This window comes from Mobula hypostoma, unplaced genomic scaffold (assembly GCF_963921235.1).
Source record: "Mobula hypostoma unplaced genomic scaffold, sMobHyp1.1 scaffold_69, whole genome shotgun sequence".
NCBI lineage: Eukaryota > Metazoa > Chordata > Chondrichthyes > Myliobatiformes > Myliobatidae > Mobula > Mobula hypostoma.
Genome location: NW_026948182.1, coordinates 202,073 through 218,833, shown reverse-complemented (window position 1 = coordinate 218,833; position 16,761 = coordinate 202,073). Strand labels below are relative to the sequence as shown.

The following is a 16,761-nucleotide window of genomic DNA, read 5'->3' as shown; positions in this document are numbered from 1 at the left end:
CTTTCTTACAATAGTAACAAGAGAGACCAGAATATTTCTCCTTCAACTGCTTCCCTTCATCCTTACCCTTATCACTAGTCCCAGCTTTAATTTCTAGTGTACCCTGGTTATCCCTGCTACTCTTTTGGAAACTCTTACTCAGGGTAAACATAACCTTGTGGGTTAAAGCAAACTCATCTGCTAATCTCGCAGACTCCTGCAAAGTGGCAGCATCCTCTTCATCTAAATACATCTTTATGTCACCAGGGACGCACCTTCTGAATTCTTCAATTAAAACCAACTCTTTCAAGCTGTTAAAATCATCATTTACATTTTTATATGTGCACCAGCGGTCAAAACACACAAACTTCTCATAAGCAAATTCCATATAAGTCTGGTTCACAGGTTTCCTCGAATTTCTAAACTTTTACCTGTATGCTTCTGGGACCAACTCGTAAGCTTTGAGCACAGCCTGTTTCACCATGTCATAATCAGCTACTTCATCAACTGTCAAAGCAGAATAGGCTTGCTGAGCCTTCCCCTTAATTACACTTTGTGGCCAACCCTCTTTTGGGCACTTTAAACTCTGAGCTCTATCAAAAATTTAAACTCTATCAAAATGCTGAAAGTATTTATCAACCTCTGCATCATCAAATGAAGGAACCAATTTAACTTCCTGACTGCCCTCAAACTTATCACCAGAGTCTAACGCTAGACCCCTTTGCTGCAATCTCTCTATCTTTTCCAGCTCGAACAGCCACTGTCTTTCTGCTTCCTCCCTGTTTTTCTGCCTCTTCTCTCTGTTTTCCTGCCTCTCCAGCCTCAACCTGCCTCTGCCTTTCCACAGCCTCCATCTTCAATTTTTCTAACTTGTATGGGAGGCCAAGCTCACTAGGTTTACTTTCAGGAAACACCTCCAACTCCTCCACTTTAAACACACCCTCAGATACATAATGTTCAGCTATTATCCTCTGCATCTGTGACCTCCTCATTGTCGATTTCACCTTAGCAAGTTTTAACCATTTAACAATACTCAACAACTCAATCCTTCTGGTGTCCTTTAGTGCCTTAGAGGTTGGCGCTTCCAGAAATCTATCAACATCCATTGCTGCTGATTTTCCACACACAAATAAATCAAAAGGGATTTCTCCTATGAAATCGATAATTAATCAATATGCCTCCAAATCTTTTCCTATATCGGATGCAGGTCCCAATTTTGTCCCCGTAACACTTTAGAAATGAGTCAGCAGCAATAGACTACACCTAGAGTCTGTTTTTGATGTTAAATCCACTATCTTTATTAGTACCTACTAACAATATAGTAACTTAAGCAAGATAAACAAAAATTAACAGTGTTATGTGTATAAATGTGGGTAAATATAACTCCCAAACTATTGAGCTCAGGGGAAACAAGGCTTGGAGTCTTGAGATGGTGAACTATGAAAGTTCAGTTAAACCACAGAATAGTTGAGGAGAGAGAGATATTTGTAATCCAGGGTAAATGTTGAGAGAAGGCAATAACGTTGAATTCCACAGCATCCATGGTGGTAAAACGAGAGAACAGTCGCTGTAGATTTTATCTGTCGTCGTTCCAAATCCACATACAAATTATCACCAAAAGTGACTTTTCACAAGGGGTATCGTCTTCAAGTGAATTTCCACACCACACCCAGGCAAGGGTTAACACATAAGTGGTCTTCACAGGATACCCCAAATCCGATCCACTCCTATGGATCAAACGAGGTGACAACCACACATTCAACGTATGCTGAATCAATAATTAACCCACCCTTGTGGGCATATTAAAGTTCTAAACAATGACCCTTGGCCACTGGTTCCCTTGTTCCGATCCTTCCATTTTTCCTCCTTCATCTCCGTCTGACTCTGAGTGTCTGTGTCCTTGGTTAAAACTAAACAAGCTGTGAGCGATGTAAACAAGATGCAAGTCAGACTGATTTCCATTCTTAATCTCTCTCTCTCTCTCAAAATGACAGTCCACAGCAAACGAAATCTAGGGATTCATAACAATAGTCACTCCCCAGTGTGACCTCGCTGATGTCTCAGTAGGGTGGATGACTGAGTGAATCTCTTCCCACAGACTGAGCAGGTGAATGGCTTCTCCCCAGTGTGAACTCGCTGGTGAATCTGTAGGGTGGATGATCGAGCGAATCTGTTCCCACAGACTGAGCAGGTGAACGGCTTCTCCCCAGTGTGAACTCGCTGATGACTCTGTAGGTCGGATGACCAAGTGAATCTCTTCTCACAGACTGAGCAGGTGAATGGCTTCTCCCCAGTGTGAACTCGCTGATGACTCTGTAGGTGAGATGACTTAGTGAATCTCTTCCCACATTCCGAGCAGGTGAACGGCTTCTCTCCAGTGTGGACTCGCTGGTGTCTCTGTAGGGTGGAAGAGTAAGTGAATCTCTTCTCACAGACTGAGCAGGTGAATGGCCACTCCCCAGTGTGAACTGACTGGTGTGCCAGTAGTTGGGATGACTGAGTGAATCCTTTCCCACAATCTGAGCAGGTGAATGGCTTCTCTCCAGTGTGAACTCGCTGATGACTCTGCAGGGTGGATGACAGTGTGAATCCCTTCCCACAGACTGAGCAGGTGAACGGCTTCTCCCCAGTGTGAACTCGCTGATGACTCCGTAGGTTGGATGACTGAGTGAATCCCTTCCCACAGACTGAGCAGGTGAATGGCTTCTCTCCAGTGTGAACTCGCTGATGTACCATTAGGTTGGATGACTCAGTGAATCTCTTCCCACAGACTGAGCAAGCGAATGGCTTCTCCCCAGTGTGAACTCGATGGTGTCTCTGTAGGTCAGATGACCAAGTGAATCTCTTCCCACATTCTGAGCAGGTGAATGGCTTCTTCCCAGTGTGAACTCGCTGGTGTGTCAGTAGGTGAGATGACCAAATGAATCCTTTCCCACAGACTGAACAGGTGAATGGCCGCTCCCTGGTGTGAACTTGCTGGTGTGCCATTTGTTCAGATGACCGAGTAAATCCTTCCCCACAAATTCAGCAGATGACCAGCCTCTGCCCAGTGTGAACTGACAGGTGTGTCCACAGGTGGGAAGATCGACAGAATCTTTTCTCACACACTGAATAGTTGAATGACCTTGCCCAGTGTGAACTTGCTGATGTACCTTCAATTGAGATGACCGAGTGAATCCCTCCCCACAGTCAAAGCAGGAAGGATGGTCGATTGAATCCCTTGCTCCACTTCTTAAATATCTAGACAGAGACAGCAAAACTGGCGTGTCGTGTTTGAGATTCCTGGAGACAAATTCCTTCTTATTTTTAACCTGTAAAAAGATTTACAAAATCCATCAATGGATGCAGGACAACATTTCAGATGAGATTACTTGAGTTGCCAAGGTTTGATCTGGTATCACACTGTTACAGTGAGGTTCAACCCAAGTTGGAGAGATAAATCATCTTCTAACTGGGCACAGAGCTGGTATCTGGAATGACCATCAATTCCCTGATGCTCTTCCTGTCTATATAAGAATGGGGCATTTCTGCCGTCTCCAATTTGTGACTTGGCTCAGTTTGACTCTCTCCATTGGTATTATTCCCTGTTCCTGCTGAGCAGCACGGGTGCCTGGCCCCACCATATCTGAAACACTCTCACACAAATAGTCTTTCTTGACGTGCAGCGAGGATTTTCTTTTATGTATTATTAACTTAAAGTGCCACAGTTTTAAGTTTTAACGCCATATAAAAAATTCCTGCTGAGATGAATGGTTGGTCCACACAGCTGTGAAAAGGACTTAGAGTGAATTTTTGTATTATTTCAGGTTCTTGTCACAGTCACAGAAAAGGACAACACAGAAACAGGCCCTTTTGTTTGTGCTGAACTATCTAAACTGCCCACTCCCATACCCCTACCATCCAGGTACCTATACAAACCTCTTAAATGTTGAAATTGAGCTCACATGCACCACTTGTGCTGTCTGCTCATTCCACACCCGGATGACCATCTGTGTGAAGAAGTTTCCCCTCATGTTCCCCTTAACGTTTCACCTTTTTACCTTTAACCCATGGCCTCTGGTTGTAGTCCCACCCGATCCCAGTGGAGTAAGTCAGCTTGCTTTTACCCTATCTATGCCTCTCTATCACAATCAAATCTCCCCTCAGTCTTCTACATTCCAAGGAATAAATTCCTGACCTGTTCAATCTTTACTGATAACCCAAGTCCTCCAGACCTGGTGACATCCTTGTGAATTTTCTCTGAACTCTTTCAACCTCTTTTACAACTTTCTTGTAGGTAGGTGACCAAAACTGTACACAATACTCCAAAGTAGGCCTCACAAATGTCTTCTACAAGTCAACATAACGTCCATCTATTGTTGTCAGTACTTTGGTTCATGAAGGCCAATGGGCCAAAATCTTTCTTTCCATCCCATCTATGACACCATTTTCAATAGACAATCGGTGCAGGAGTAGGCCATTTGGCCCTTCGAGCCGGTACCGCCATTCACTGTGATCATGGCTGATCATCCACAATCAGTACCCTGTTCCTGCCTTATCCCCATATCTCTTGACTCCGCTATCATTAAGAGCTCTATCTAACTCTTTCTTGAAAGCATCCAGAGAATTGGCCTCGAGGCAGAGCATTTCACAGATCCACAACCCTCTGGGTGAAAAAGTTTTTCCTCAACTCCGTTTTAAGTGGCCTATCCTTTATTCTCAAATTGTGGCCTCTGGTTCTGGACTCCCCTAATATCAGTGAATTAAGGACTTGTATTCCCAGATTCCTTTCTTCTGCAAAACTCCTCAGTGCCCTACCAGTCACTGTGAAAGACCTACCTTGATAGGTCCTACCAAAGTGCAACACCTCACACTTGTCTGCATTAAATTCCATTTTCCATTTCTCAAACCATTTTCCCAGCTGGTCCAGATCACACTGCACGTCATGATATTCTTCCTCGCTGACCACTACACCACCAACCTTGGTGTCATACAGAAATTTGCTGATCCAGTTAACCACACTATCATCCAGATTACTGATATAGATGACAAACAACAACAGATCCAGCACTGATCCCTGTGGCACACCACTAGTCACAGGCCTCCAGTCAGGGAGGCAACCATCTGCTACCACACACTGGCTTCTCCCAAAGACAGTGTCTCATCCAATTTACTATCTCCTCTTGAATGCTGAGTGACTGAACCTTCTTGACCAGCCTCCCATATCACACTTTGTCAAGTGCTTTTGCTAAAGTCCATGTAGACAACATCCACTGCCTTGCCTTCATCCACTTTCCTGATAACTTCCTCGAGAGACTCTACAAGATTGCTTAGATATGACCTACCGTGCACAAAGCCATGCTGTCTATCCTTAAACAATCCACATCTATCCAAGTAGTTATAGTATATATCTGGTTCCTGCACACACGTTCCAATAACTTTCCCACTACTGATGTCAGGCTCACCAATGTACAATTTCTTAGTTTATTTTTAGAGCCCTTCTTGAACAGCAGAACAACAACATTAGCTGTCCTCCAATCTGCCAGTACCTCACCTGTCACTAAGGATGATTTAAATATCTGTGCTTGTGCCCCGACAATTTCTGCACTTGTCTGCCGCAGAGTCCCAGGGAACAACTTGTCAGGCCCTGGGGATTGATCCACGCTAATTTGCCTTCAGACAGCAAACACCTCCATCTCTGTAATCTGTTCAGGGTCCAGGAAGTTGATGCTGCTTTGCCTCAATTCTATAGACTCTGTGTCCATCTCTTGAGTAAATATGGATGCAAAAATATCTCCCACATCTATTTTGTCTCCTCATATGGATCACCATTCTGATCTTGCAGAGGATTAATTTTTCCCTTGCAATCTTTTCGCACTTAACATACCTGCAGAATCCATGAGCATTCTCCTTCACTTTAGTCTGCTGGGGCAACCTCTTCACCTCTTTTATTTCTTTCATAAGTGTTCACTTGAATTTCCTGTAACTCAACAGTACCCCATTTGTTCCAATCCACCTGTACCTGGCATGCGCCTCCTTTTTATTGATCTGGGAGATGAAAGCCAAAGGGGTGATGGATCTGCATCGTGGGAGGTGGGGGTGGGGGAGGGTTAAAATAAAGTTGCAGGGGGAATGGGAGCCTGAATAACAGAACAGAGAGTGGAGAGGTTGTGGAGACATTTGTTGTTCAGACCTCAGACAAAGTGAAATGGTTGTGCATGGTGCAGTGAATATGCTGAGCCCTGTATATTTCAATACAAGGAGCAGCGTAGGAAAGGCGGATGTGTTCAGGGCATGGATCAACACCTGGAATTATGACACTAGGATCTGGCCACTGGGGACTGGGACAGGCTGCTTTCTGGCAAAGGTGTGCTTGGTAAATGGGAGGCCTTCAAAGCAAAATTTTGATAGTACAAAGCGGGTGTGTGTTTGTCAGAATAAAAGGTAAAGACAGAAACTGTAGGGAACCTTGGATTTCAAGAGATATCGAGACCCTGGTGAAACACAAAATGGAGTTGGATAACGGGTATAAGCAGGCAGATTCTTATGGAGTATAAGAAATGCAAGAGAATACATAAGAAATAAATCAGGATGGCTAAAAGAAGGCATGAGATTGCTCTCGCAGAAAAGCTGAAGGATAATTCTCAGGGATTCTAGAGATAGGTTACGAGCAAAAGGATTGCAAGTGACAAATTCGGTCCTCTGGAGGACCAGAATGGCAAACCACATGTGGAAGCAAAGCAGATGGGGGAGATCTTAAATACTTATTCAACTCTGTTTACTGCATCTGTATTTACTAAGGAAACTGGCATGAAGTCCATGGAATTAAGGGAAACAAGTAGTGAGATCATGGAAACTGTACAGATTGAAAAGGAGGAGGTGCTTGCTACCTTGAGGAAAATTAAAGTGGATAAATCCCCAGGACCTGACAGGGTGTTCCCTCGGACCTTGAAGGAGACTAGTGTTGAAAGTGCGGGGGCCCTGGCAGAAATATTTAAAATGTTGGTGTCTACGGGTGAGGTGCCGGAGGATTGGAGAGTGGCTCATGGTGTTCTGTTGTTTAAAAAAGGATCGAAAAGTAATCCAGGAAATTATAGGCCGGTAAGTTTGATGTTGTTAGTGGGTAAGTTATTGGAGGGAGTACTAAGAGACAGAATCTATAAGCATTTGGATAGACAGGGACTTATTAGGGACAGTCAACATGGCTTTGTGCGTGGTAGGTCATGTTTGACCTATCTATTGGAGTTTTTCGAGGAGGTTACCAGGAAAGTGGATGAAGGGAAGGCAGTGGATGTTGTCTACATGGACTTCAGTAAGGCCTTTGATAAGGTCCCGCATGGGAGGTTAGTTAGGAAAATTCAGTCGCTAGGTATACGTGGACAGGTGGTAAATTGGATTAGACATTGGCTCAATGGAAGAAGCCAAAGAGTGGTAGTAGAGAATTGCTTCTCAGAGTGAAGGCCTGTGACTAGTGGTGTGCCACAGGGTTCAGTGCTGGGTCCATTGTTATTTGTCATCTATATCACTGATCTGGATGATAATGTGGTAAATTGGATCAGCAAATTTGTTGATGATACAAAGATTGGAGTTGTAGTAGACAGAGAGAAAGGTTTTCAGCACCTGCAGAGGGACTTGGACCAGCTGGAAAAATGGGCTGAAAAATGGCAGAAGGAGTTTAATACAGACAAGTGTGAGGTATTGCACTTTGGAAGGACAAACCAAGGTAGAACATACAGGGTAAATGGTAAGGCACTGAGGAGTGCAGTAGAACAGAGGGATCTGGGAATACAGATATAAATTCCCTAAAAGTGGCATCACAGGTAGATAGTGTCGTAAAGAGAGCTTTTAGTACATTGGCCTTTATTAATCAAAGTATTGAGTATAAGAGCTGGAATGTTATGATGAGGTTGTATAAGGCATTGGTGAGGCTGAATCTGGAGTATTGTGTTCAGTTTTGGTCACCTAATTACAGGAAGGATATTAATAAGGTTGAAAGAGTGCAGAGAAGGTTTACAAGGATGTTGCCAGGACTTGAGAAACTCAGTTACAGAGAAAGGTTGAATAGGTTAGGACTTTATTCCCTGGAGCGTAGAAGAATGAGGGGAGATTTGATAGAGGTATATAAAATTGTAATGGGTATAGATAGAGTGAATGCAAGCTGGCTTTTTCCACTGAGGCAAGGGGAGAAAAAAAACAGAGGACATGGGTTAAGGGTGAGGGGGAAAAGTTTAAAGAGAACATTTGGGGTGGGCTTCTTCACACAGAGAGTGGTGGGAGTAGGGAATGAGCTGCCAAACGAGGTGGTAAATGCAGGTTCTATTTTAACATTTAAGAATAAATTGGACAGATACATGGATGGGAGGTGTATGGAGGGATATGGTCCGTGTGCAGGTCAGTGGGACTAGGCAGAAAATGGTTTGGCACAGCCAAGAAGGGCCAAAAGGCCTGTTTCTGTGCTGTTGTTTTTCTATGGTTTCTACTCAGGAGGTGGACAAAGAGTGTATGGGATTGTGGAAAAGCGGCATTAAAATCGTGGGCCCTGTACAGATTAAAGAAGAGGAGATGTTTGTTATCCTGAGGCAGATTAGGCTGGATAAATCTCCAGGGCATGACAGGGTGCTCCCTCAGACCCTACGGGAGGCAAGTGCAGAAATTGTCAGGGCCCTAGCAGAGATAATTAAATCATCCTTAGTGACAGGAGAGTAATCAGAGGATTGTAGGATAGCCAAAGTTATTTCACTGTTCAGCATAGAACATAGAAATCTACAGCATATTCCAGGCCATTCAGCCCACAATGTTGTGCTAACCATGTAACTTACACTAGAAACTGCCTGGAATTTCCCTAGCGCATAGACCTCTATTTTTCTAAGCTCCATGTACCTGTCTAGGAGGCTGTTAAAAGACCCTATTGTATCTGCCTTGTCCACCGCTGCCGACAGTGCATTCCACACACCCACCACTCTCTGTGTAAAAAGACTTACCCCTGACATCCCCTCGGTACCTACTTCCAAGCACTTTAAAAAGATGCCCCTCGTGTTAGCCATTTCAGCCCGGGGAACAACTTCTAGCTATCCACACGATCAATGCCCCTCATCATCTTATACATCTAAAAAAGGCTCTAAGCATAAACAAGGAAATTATACATTGCTTTGAGGATTTGTTGGAAGTATTCAAAATTATGAGGGTATAGATAGGGTAAATGCCAGCAGCTTTTTCCACTGGTGTTGGGTGGGATGACAACCAGAGGTCATGGGTAAGTGACTTCCCCATTTATACAACACAATACAATACAGCACAATACAGGCCCTTCGGCCCACAATGCTGTGCCGAACACTACTTACTTTAGAAATTATCTGGAGTTCCCCATAGCCCTCTATTTTTCTACGCGCCATGTACCTATCCAGGAGCCTCTTAAAAGACCCTATTGTATCCGGCTTCATCACAGTCGCCGGCAGCCCATTCCACACACTCACCACTCTGTAAAAAAAACTTACCCCCTGAGGTGATATCACGTGTCAGGACGTGACTGGACAGAGTTCCCAGCATGCGCAGAAATGAAGAATGATCGAGAAGCCTGGCAGTGTAAACCGTGGTTTTGTTGCTGTTAAATTAAAGTTCAAGTCTGCCAGAATATGGTTTGTTATCAGTAACCCACGGTAAGTATAAAGAACACAACACCCCTGATATCTCCCTCGTACCTATTTCCAAGCACCTTAAAACTGTGCCCGCTCTGCAGATTTTCTCTTGTTTGTGACTGGAGGCTGAACAAAGGTGATTTTCTCAACAGCTGATGTAAAAGATTTTGTTCCCTTTCTCCGAGTTCCCGATCCTTGCATTTAGACAGCTGGAGCTCAGCTCTGTCTGAGAGATCCATCGGTTCCCATTCCCTCATCAGCCGGAAGCTCCCCGGGGCCCGTGTACGGATGGTGGGGCTGAGAGAGAGGGAAGAGAGCAGGACTGTCCCGGGATTGCGGGTCACGGAGTCCGGAGCTCACAGCAACTACCCGAAGTCGGTGTTGAAAACGCCCGCCCGGTGAGACCCCCAACCCGGAGATCCCTTCTTACCTCAACCGATCCTCCTGAGGCCCTCTGTATGCTGTGCGCATGCGTGCATTCGAACGTCATCAACCCAGACGCCTGCGCATTTGATCGGCGCTTCAGAGGCAGCGAAACTTTAGACGCAGGGTTTTATGGGTAATCACGGTGCCATTAACAGTTTCTGCAAACACCGGTTTCATGTCCATATCTCAGTTTTTTTGTGTGTATAGAAAATTCAGCAGCTGTTTTAACGCAGAAAGCGGCTGCCATAAGCAATATAGTCAATATCAACGTGTATCTAATGCCAAAGTACAATCCTCTTACAAATACAGATATGAAACACAATAGATTCTGCAGTTGCTCGAAATACAGAGACGCACACACACAAAATGCTGGAGGAACTCTGCAGTTCAGGCAGCAGCTAAGCAGAGGAGTACACAGTCTAGGCATGCTGAAGGGGCTCGGCCTAAATGTTGTCTATTTATTCTCTCCACATTTGCTGCCTGATCTGTTGATTTCCACCAGTAATTTGAAAAAAATAACCAACTTTTTTTCGATCAAGCAGTTTCCAAATGTTTCTGATCTTTCACTTGTTGCCACATCATGCTGGTCTCATTTCTCTTCCTCCTCGTAAACTCCAGACCCCATCTCTCTCTTGAGACCCAGAGCCCTGAATCAGGCTGGCAACCCTTTGGTTTCTGACTCTGCACACTCGCTGGTCTGCTGCCAAACTTTAGAGGTACATTGCAACAACCCATCTGTCTGAAGCACAGTCCTTTGAAATGAGTGAAAATGACCCAAACATTGAAAACAGCAGGGAAGAAAGAGTTTAACCAACTTCGTCCTGAGCCCTGGGGAAAATCAAAACCACAGTGAACTCATCGTCTTATGCAGACTGGAGAAAATCATGCAGGAAATTCATGCAGGTGTATAGGATGATTAGAGGCATTGGTCGTGTGGATAGTCAAAGGCTTTTTCCCAGGGCTGAAACGGCCAACATGAGGGGGCATAGGGTTAAGGTGATTGGAAGGAGGTACAGAGGAGATGTCAGAGCTAAGTTTTTGTTTAAACAAAGAGTGGTGTGTGTGTGGAATGCACTGCCAGCGACGTGGCAGAGGCGGATAAAATTGGGTCTTTTAAGAGACTCTTAGATAGGTACATGGAGATTAGGAAAATGCAGGGCTATACGGTAGGGTAATTCGCGGCAGTTTCTAGAGTAAGTTACCCACAACCTCGGGCCAAATTGTCTGTAATGTGCTGTAGATTTCTATGAAGTTTATAAAGTTTATGAAATTCAAGGGAAGTCTCCTATCCCGCGCAGTGGTGACTGGCTGCAATCTGTCATCACAGGGAGGGTGAGAGGGGAACGGCAAGGATAGATTTTCATATACTGATATGGAACAAAAACATGGGCAGGGACCAGACGGGCTGAGTGGCCTCTCTGGTGTACATTGTGAGTGTGGTAGAGACAGTAAGTACCTGAGACACGGGATATGACAGAGAACTGATTTATCTTTCAAAGATCCACAATATTAAACATCAATCTAGTTTAAGGCTAACATCAGCAGAATAGATTCCTCCAATGCTCAGTGACCAGGGTTCAGTCCTGGGTGCGATGAGCAGCCGCAAGAACTGCAGAATCTGTCAGTAACAATCCCTCATGAACCTGCAGCTGCCTGCAGTCACCGTGATTTAACACAGAGCTAATTTGACCTTCCTCCCTGATGTGAAGTTGCTGGTGTTGCAGCAGCTGGGATGATTGAGTAAATCTCTTTACTCACTCCGGACAGAAATGTGGTCTCTATTTATTGTGAACTCACCGGAGCATCACAAGGTGGGTTAACTGAATGAGTCCCTTCACACACACGGAGCAGGTGAACGGCCGCTTCCCAGTGAGAAGCTGTTGGTGTATCTGGGATGTCCCACTGGATCCCTTCCAAAATGAGAGCCAGTGAATGACGTCACACTGCTATAACGTCATGGCAATGTATCCAATCAGATCACGGACATGGACACGTGATCGGGCTCTCCTTGTAGCGAGTGGGGCGCTGTCTTCTCCAGCATCTCCGTCTCCACATTCAAGGATCGGCGGCATTCAAGCGCTGGTGAACTGACAGATACAGCGGGACTAACGTGCTGTTGTGTTTGAGTTTCCCATGCACAAATCCTTTGCCATTTCTGCCCTGTTAATAGTTTACAAAGCACGTCAAGTGGGTGAAGGACATTTCAGCTGGGATAATTTTAGTCTCCTGGTGACGTCTGATAGAAACTCTGTCACAGCTCAAAACAGTTTGGAGGAACAACACCTCATCCTCTAACTGGCCACAGTTCAGGCATTCCTGCACAATATCAAACTCTCCGCAAAGCAAAGGGAAAAAAAATCAAACACCAAATGTGCAGAGAGAGAAATATCGTGCAAGCAACTACAGTGCACGAGCGTGCACGGCCACGAGACAGTCGTCACTGTTGTCTCGGTTCAGCGCAGAGACGAGTAAACCGGGGAGGGGTTCAGGGGAGCGAGGGAGTGACGGGCGCGCTGACATGTGGCGGGAGGGGAGGGGATGACGGAGAGCGGGAACTGTATAGGGGAGTGAGGGGTTGTCGGAGACGGCGTGGGCGTACGGGAGGAGGGGTACCGGAGGCGGGGGATTGTTTGTAGGGATGGGAGGGTGCGACAGATACGCTAAAGTGTATAGCGAGTGGAGGGGTGACGGAGGCTCTGAACTGGAAACGGGAGAGAGGAGTTCACAGAGGCTGATTGCGGCGCAGGGCAGGTAGGGGTGACGGAGTTGGGGAGGGCTGTGGAGGCGGGTGGAGGGTATGCGAAGTGGTGTAGCGTTGGTAGAAATGGTGGAGAGGGGCGACGGAATGTCCATCTCTCACCGATTTTCCTCCCCTCTCTAGAGGTCGATAAAGGATACACACACAAGTACTTCCAACCTGAAATGTTTGTTGCGCTTTGTGGAGACCCGCTGCTGACTCGCATTGAAAGGAAACGACATGGGGAACGATTGTCTAGTTCGATAACTCTGCATCCTATCCCAGAGAATCCTCCGCAGTAATGTGCATATCCCTGACGTGAGGTGGGTCCTTACCTTCCAGGATCATGCACCCGGCTTCTTCAATGCTGTAATAACTTTTATCACTGGCTTTCTGGGACATTGTTTGTGGTTAGAGAGAACACAAATGCATTGCTGAAGTCCCCAGTAGTGTCATCTGCTGGGTCTCTCAATAACGTGCAGTGTAGCCCCCCAGGCTCTGGAAGATTATCCACCTTAACTCTCTTTAAGAGACAGGGCACGATCTCCTTATTGGCGCAGTACAAATTTAAAAGGCATTTTCGATACGTACAGGATACTGAAAGTTTAGTCACAGACTTTTCCAGTCGGGAAAATACCCTTCAGCCCAGGTGCCAAAGCGATTGAGATGTACATTCAAGCTGATTCCTTCTTCAGAGGAGATGGGTCAGACGTAGGCAGACGAAACGAGTTTAGGTCGTCACCTGGTCCACATAGAAGAGCTGGGCTGAAGGGCCCGTGTGAATGTTAAAAGGGAAGGATCTCGTCCGAAATATCAAATCTATATATCTCAATAAATCCTGGCTGACCTGCTAAGCTTCTTGACATCCACCGAGATGCAACACAAAGCGTGATAGGAAGTCATTCCTGCCTGTGGCCATCAAACTTTACAGCTCCTCCCTTGGAGGGTCAGACACCCTGAGCCAATAGGCTGGTCCTGGACTTATTTCCTGCATAAATAATTTACATACTACTATTTAACTATTTATGGTTTTAGTACTATTTATTATTTATGGTGCAACTGTAACGAAAACTAATTTCCCCCGGGATCAGTAAAGTATGACTATGACTATGGCTATGACTATGACTATTATGCATTCTGTTCTGGTTAGCATTCGGTAGAAAAGATGTTTTGTGCTGGAAGACTGCAGAGGAGATTCACCGGAATTGCTGGGTAGATGTCATGGGGTGAGATCGGGTTGTGTTGATGTCTGGTGTTAATCTACAGAGGGACCTCGGGATCCAGTTCACAGCTCCCTGACAGTGGCTGCACAGGATAACGGGATGGTAAAGAAGGCGTACGGCCTGTTTGCTTTCAGTAGTCGCGGCACTGAGTTCCAGTGTCAGGTTGTTATGTTGCAGTTTTATGAATCACTCCGTGAACCGCATCTGGCCTGTCAGAGGAAAATGAGGATGCTTTGGACGGTGAGTAGAAGAGGCTTATCAGGGTGCTGCCTGGATAAGGGGAGACTGGGCAACCTAGGGATGTTTTCTCCGGAGTAGCGGACGCTGAGAAAGGCCACACAGAAGAGTCTGGGAATATGGGATGTACAGACAGAGTGGACAGACGGCATCTATTTTCCCTGAAGGAAGAAATGTCTATTGTCAGAGGGCATGCAGTTAAAGTGAAAGGGGGAAACCACATCACATGCAAGAGAAAACCTTCCGATGCTGGAAATCCAAAACAACACACACACAGTGCTGGAGGGACTCAACAGGCCGGGTAGCATCTATCGAAAAAAAAGTGCAGTCGACGTTTCTGGTCGAGACTCTTTTACTCCTTTTCCGCACTATTTATTTATTTATTTGTTTATTTGTTTGTTTATTTATTATTATTTTTTTAAATTTCGTGTCATTTAGTACCATTTCCGTCCACTCCTGCTGTAACGCTGACTCAGAATGTTTAAAGGAGATGTTCTTTACAAGTTGTTTTTTTCATTCTCATCGTGGCGGGTGTCTGGAAGGATTGCCGAATGTGATGGTGGAGGCCGATTCGATGGAGGTTATCAGATACCACATGAAAGTGTAATAATGGAAGGATGTGCACCTTGTGTAGGCAGAAGGAACTGGTGTAGTTAGTCATGAAGTTGTCAGTTCGGTTGGTTCAGAGTAACGCACTGGGCAGGAGGGCCTGTTCCCGTTCTGTACTTTTCCATGCAGGCGACACCACGGCTGTGCGACGCGTTGCCAGGTGGTTCGGGCGTTGGGCTCACCACCTGATGGTCGTGGGTTCGAGTCTCGGCCAAGGCAGCGTGTTGTGTCTTTGAGCAAGGCACTTAACCACACACCGCTCCAGTTCACCCAGCTGAGAATGGGTACCGGCAAATGCTGGGGGTTAACCTCACGATAGACTGGTGTCCTATCCGGGGGTGGAGGGGGGGGGAGTACTCGTACTCTCAGTCGCTTCCCGCCACAGAAACCGGCATAAGCACCGGCCTGATGGGCCACAGGGCTCGGGACAGACTTTAATTTTAACTTTTAACACCACGGCTGGCGTACTCTACATCTCTGGTCGCCCGCCTCAGGCAGGACGTGATTAATCTAGAAAGGCGCAGAAATGATTCACGTATTTGGATGCCGGGACCGGAGGACACGAGTCAAAAGGATACTGTACAGTGATTGTGCAATGATCCCAACACCGGGGGCGATGCAACATCGATTCTCCCCTCCGCCACCACAGGCCTTACAGTCAGATTCAATTGTAGGGTGATGTTAATGGTGGCAAATGACACAAATAGTCTATAATGAAAACGGAGTGACATAATTCACAAACACCGTCATTGAATTGTTGTGTTCGCAATAAAAGGTGGTGCATGACGAAATGACCAGAGTGTAAGGGAATTATTTTTAGGTTTCCTCAAAATGGAAGTAAAGGTCTGTAGCTAATTCCCTAATGCTCAGAAAAGTCCACGGAAAGTAATAATTTATGACGTGACGCAAAGGGATCTCCATGACAACGGTCAGTAGATCCGCCGTTGCCATGTCCACCAGGTAGCGGGTGGTGCAGGTAGAGAGGCCGAACTTTCCACGGGACAGGATGACAATCGTCACTAAATTCACCGCAGGGAGAGAGAAGGGAACAGACACTGGGCTTTATTGAACACGTTCTCCGGGAATGGATGCAGGTTCGCGTTTCAACCAATGGTCAGGAGTGCTAGTGGCCTTGAGCAGCTCCCCATTTAACAGGAAACACGGATCAGGCTGTGTCCGAACTGCCTTCTTTATTGTGGAGATAAGACGATTTGTGGGTAATCGTCAGGAACAACCACGATCAGTATTCATCCCGCTTCCAGTTACTGATGAGGCCAGTTTCACTGTTATAACCTTGACGGCCCAGGCCCTGAAAACCCAGCATCCGAGAGAGGGATCTGGAGCGAAGCAAAACACACAAAACCCCAGAGGAACTCAACAGCTCAAGCAGCATTCATGGAATAGAACGAATACTCGAGAGGTTCCGGACCGGTCTGAGAGGTGAAGCAGGAACAAATTAGTAACCAGATGCTGAGCGGCTCCAGTAATGGATTAACTCCACGGAGCGGTTCTATTCGATGATCCGTGGACACTGGTTCAGGGGATTAGACCCATTCTTTAAACCAACGGCAGTGGGATCTGACTGCGACAGACTTCACAGGGAGACGCGAAATATAGGTCGAGAGGAGCATTCTAATCAATAACACAGAAACCGTGAACATCACAATGTGAAACCTTCCCAGTCACGCCGTCACGGAGAACCGCCCGTCCCCAGGACTGGAACGAATCTGGAGACGGTCATACTGAAGCCCTGCTGGTCACTCCTTCCTGAACAGCTGCCTGACCCAACACTGATACAACAGTAGGCAAGGTCCCACTGTGTAGCTCCCAGTCACCGCTTCCCTGTGAACTTCCTGCTCAAAACACTAGGGAAGTTTTAGACAATAGACAATAGCCAATAGGTGCAGGAGTAGGCCATTCGGCCCTTCGAGCCAGC

General features: G+C 46.0%; 1 protein-coding gene across 1 annotated transcript; it reads right to left on the bottom strand.

Annotated features, from left to right (window-relative positions):
* Window positions 1-542: 542 nt before the first annotated feature.
* Window positions 543-10,039, bottom strand: LOC134341480 (zinc finger protein 235-like). The gene is made up of 2 exons (XM_063039348.1): window positions 10,024-10,039; window positions 543-3,290 (listed from the first exon to the last, which is right to left on the bottom strand). Exon 2 carries the CDS (start codon window positions 2,965-2,967, stop codon window positions 2,011-2,013), a length of 957 nt encoding a protein of 318 aa, XP_062895418.1. The 5' UTR covers window positions 2,968-3,290; window positions 10,024-10,039; the 3' UTR covers window positions 543-2,010.
* Window positions 10,040-16,761: the final 6,722 nt, after the last annotated feature.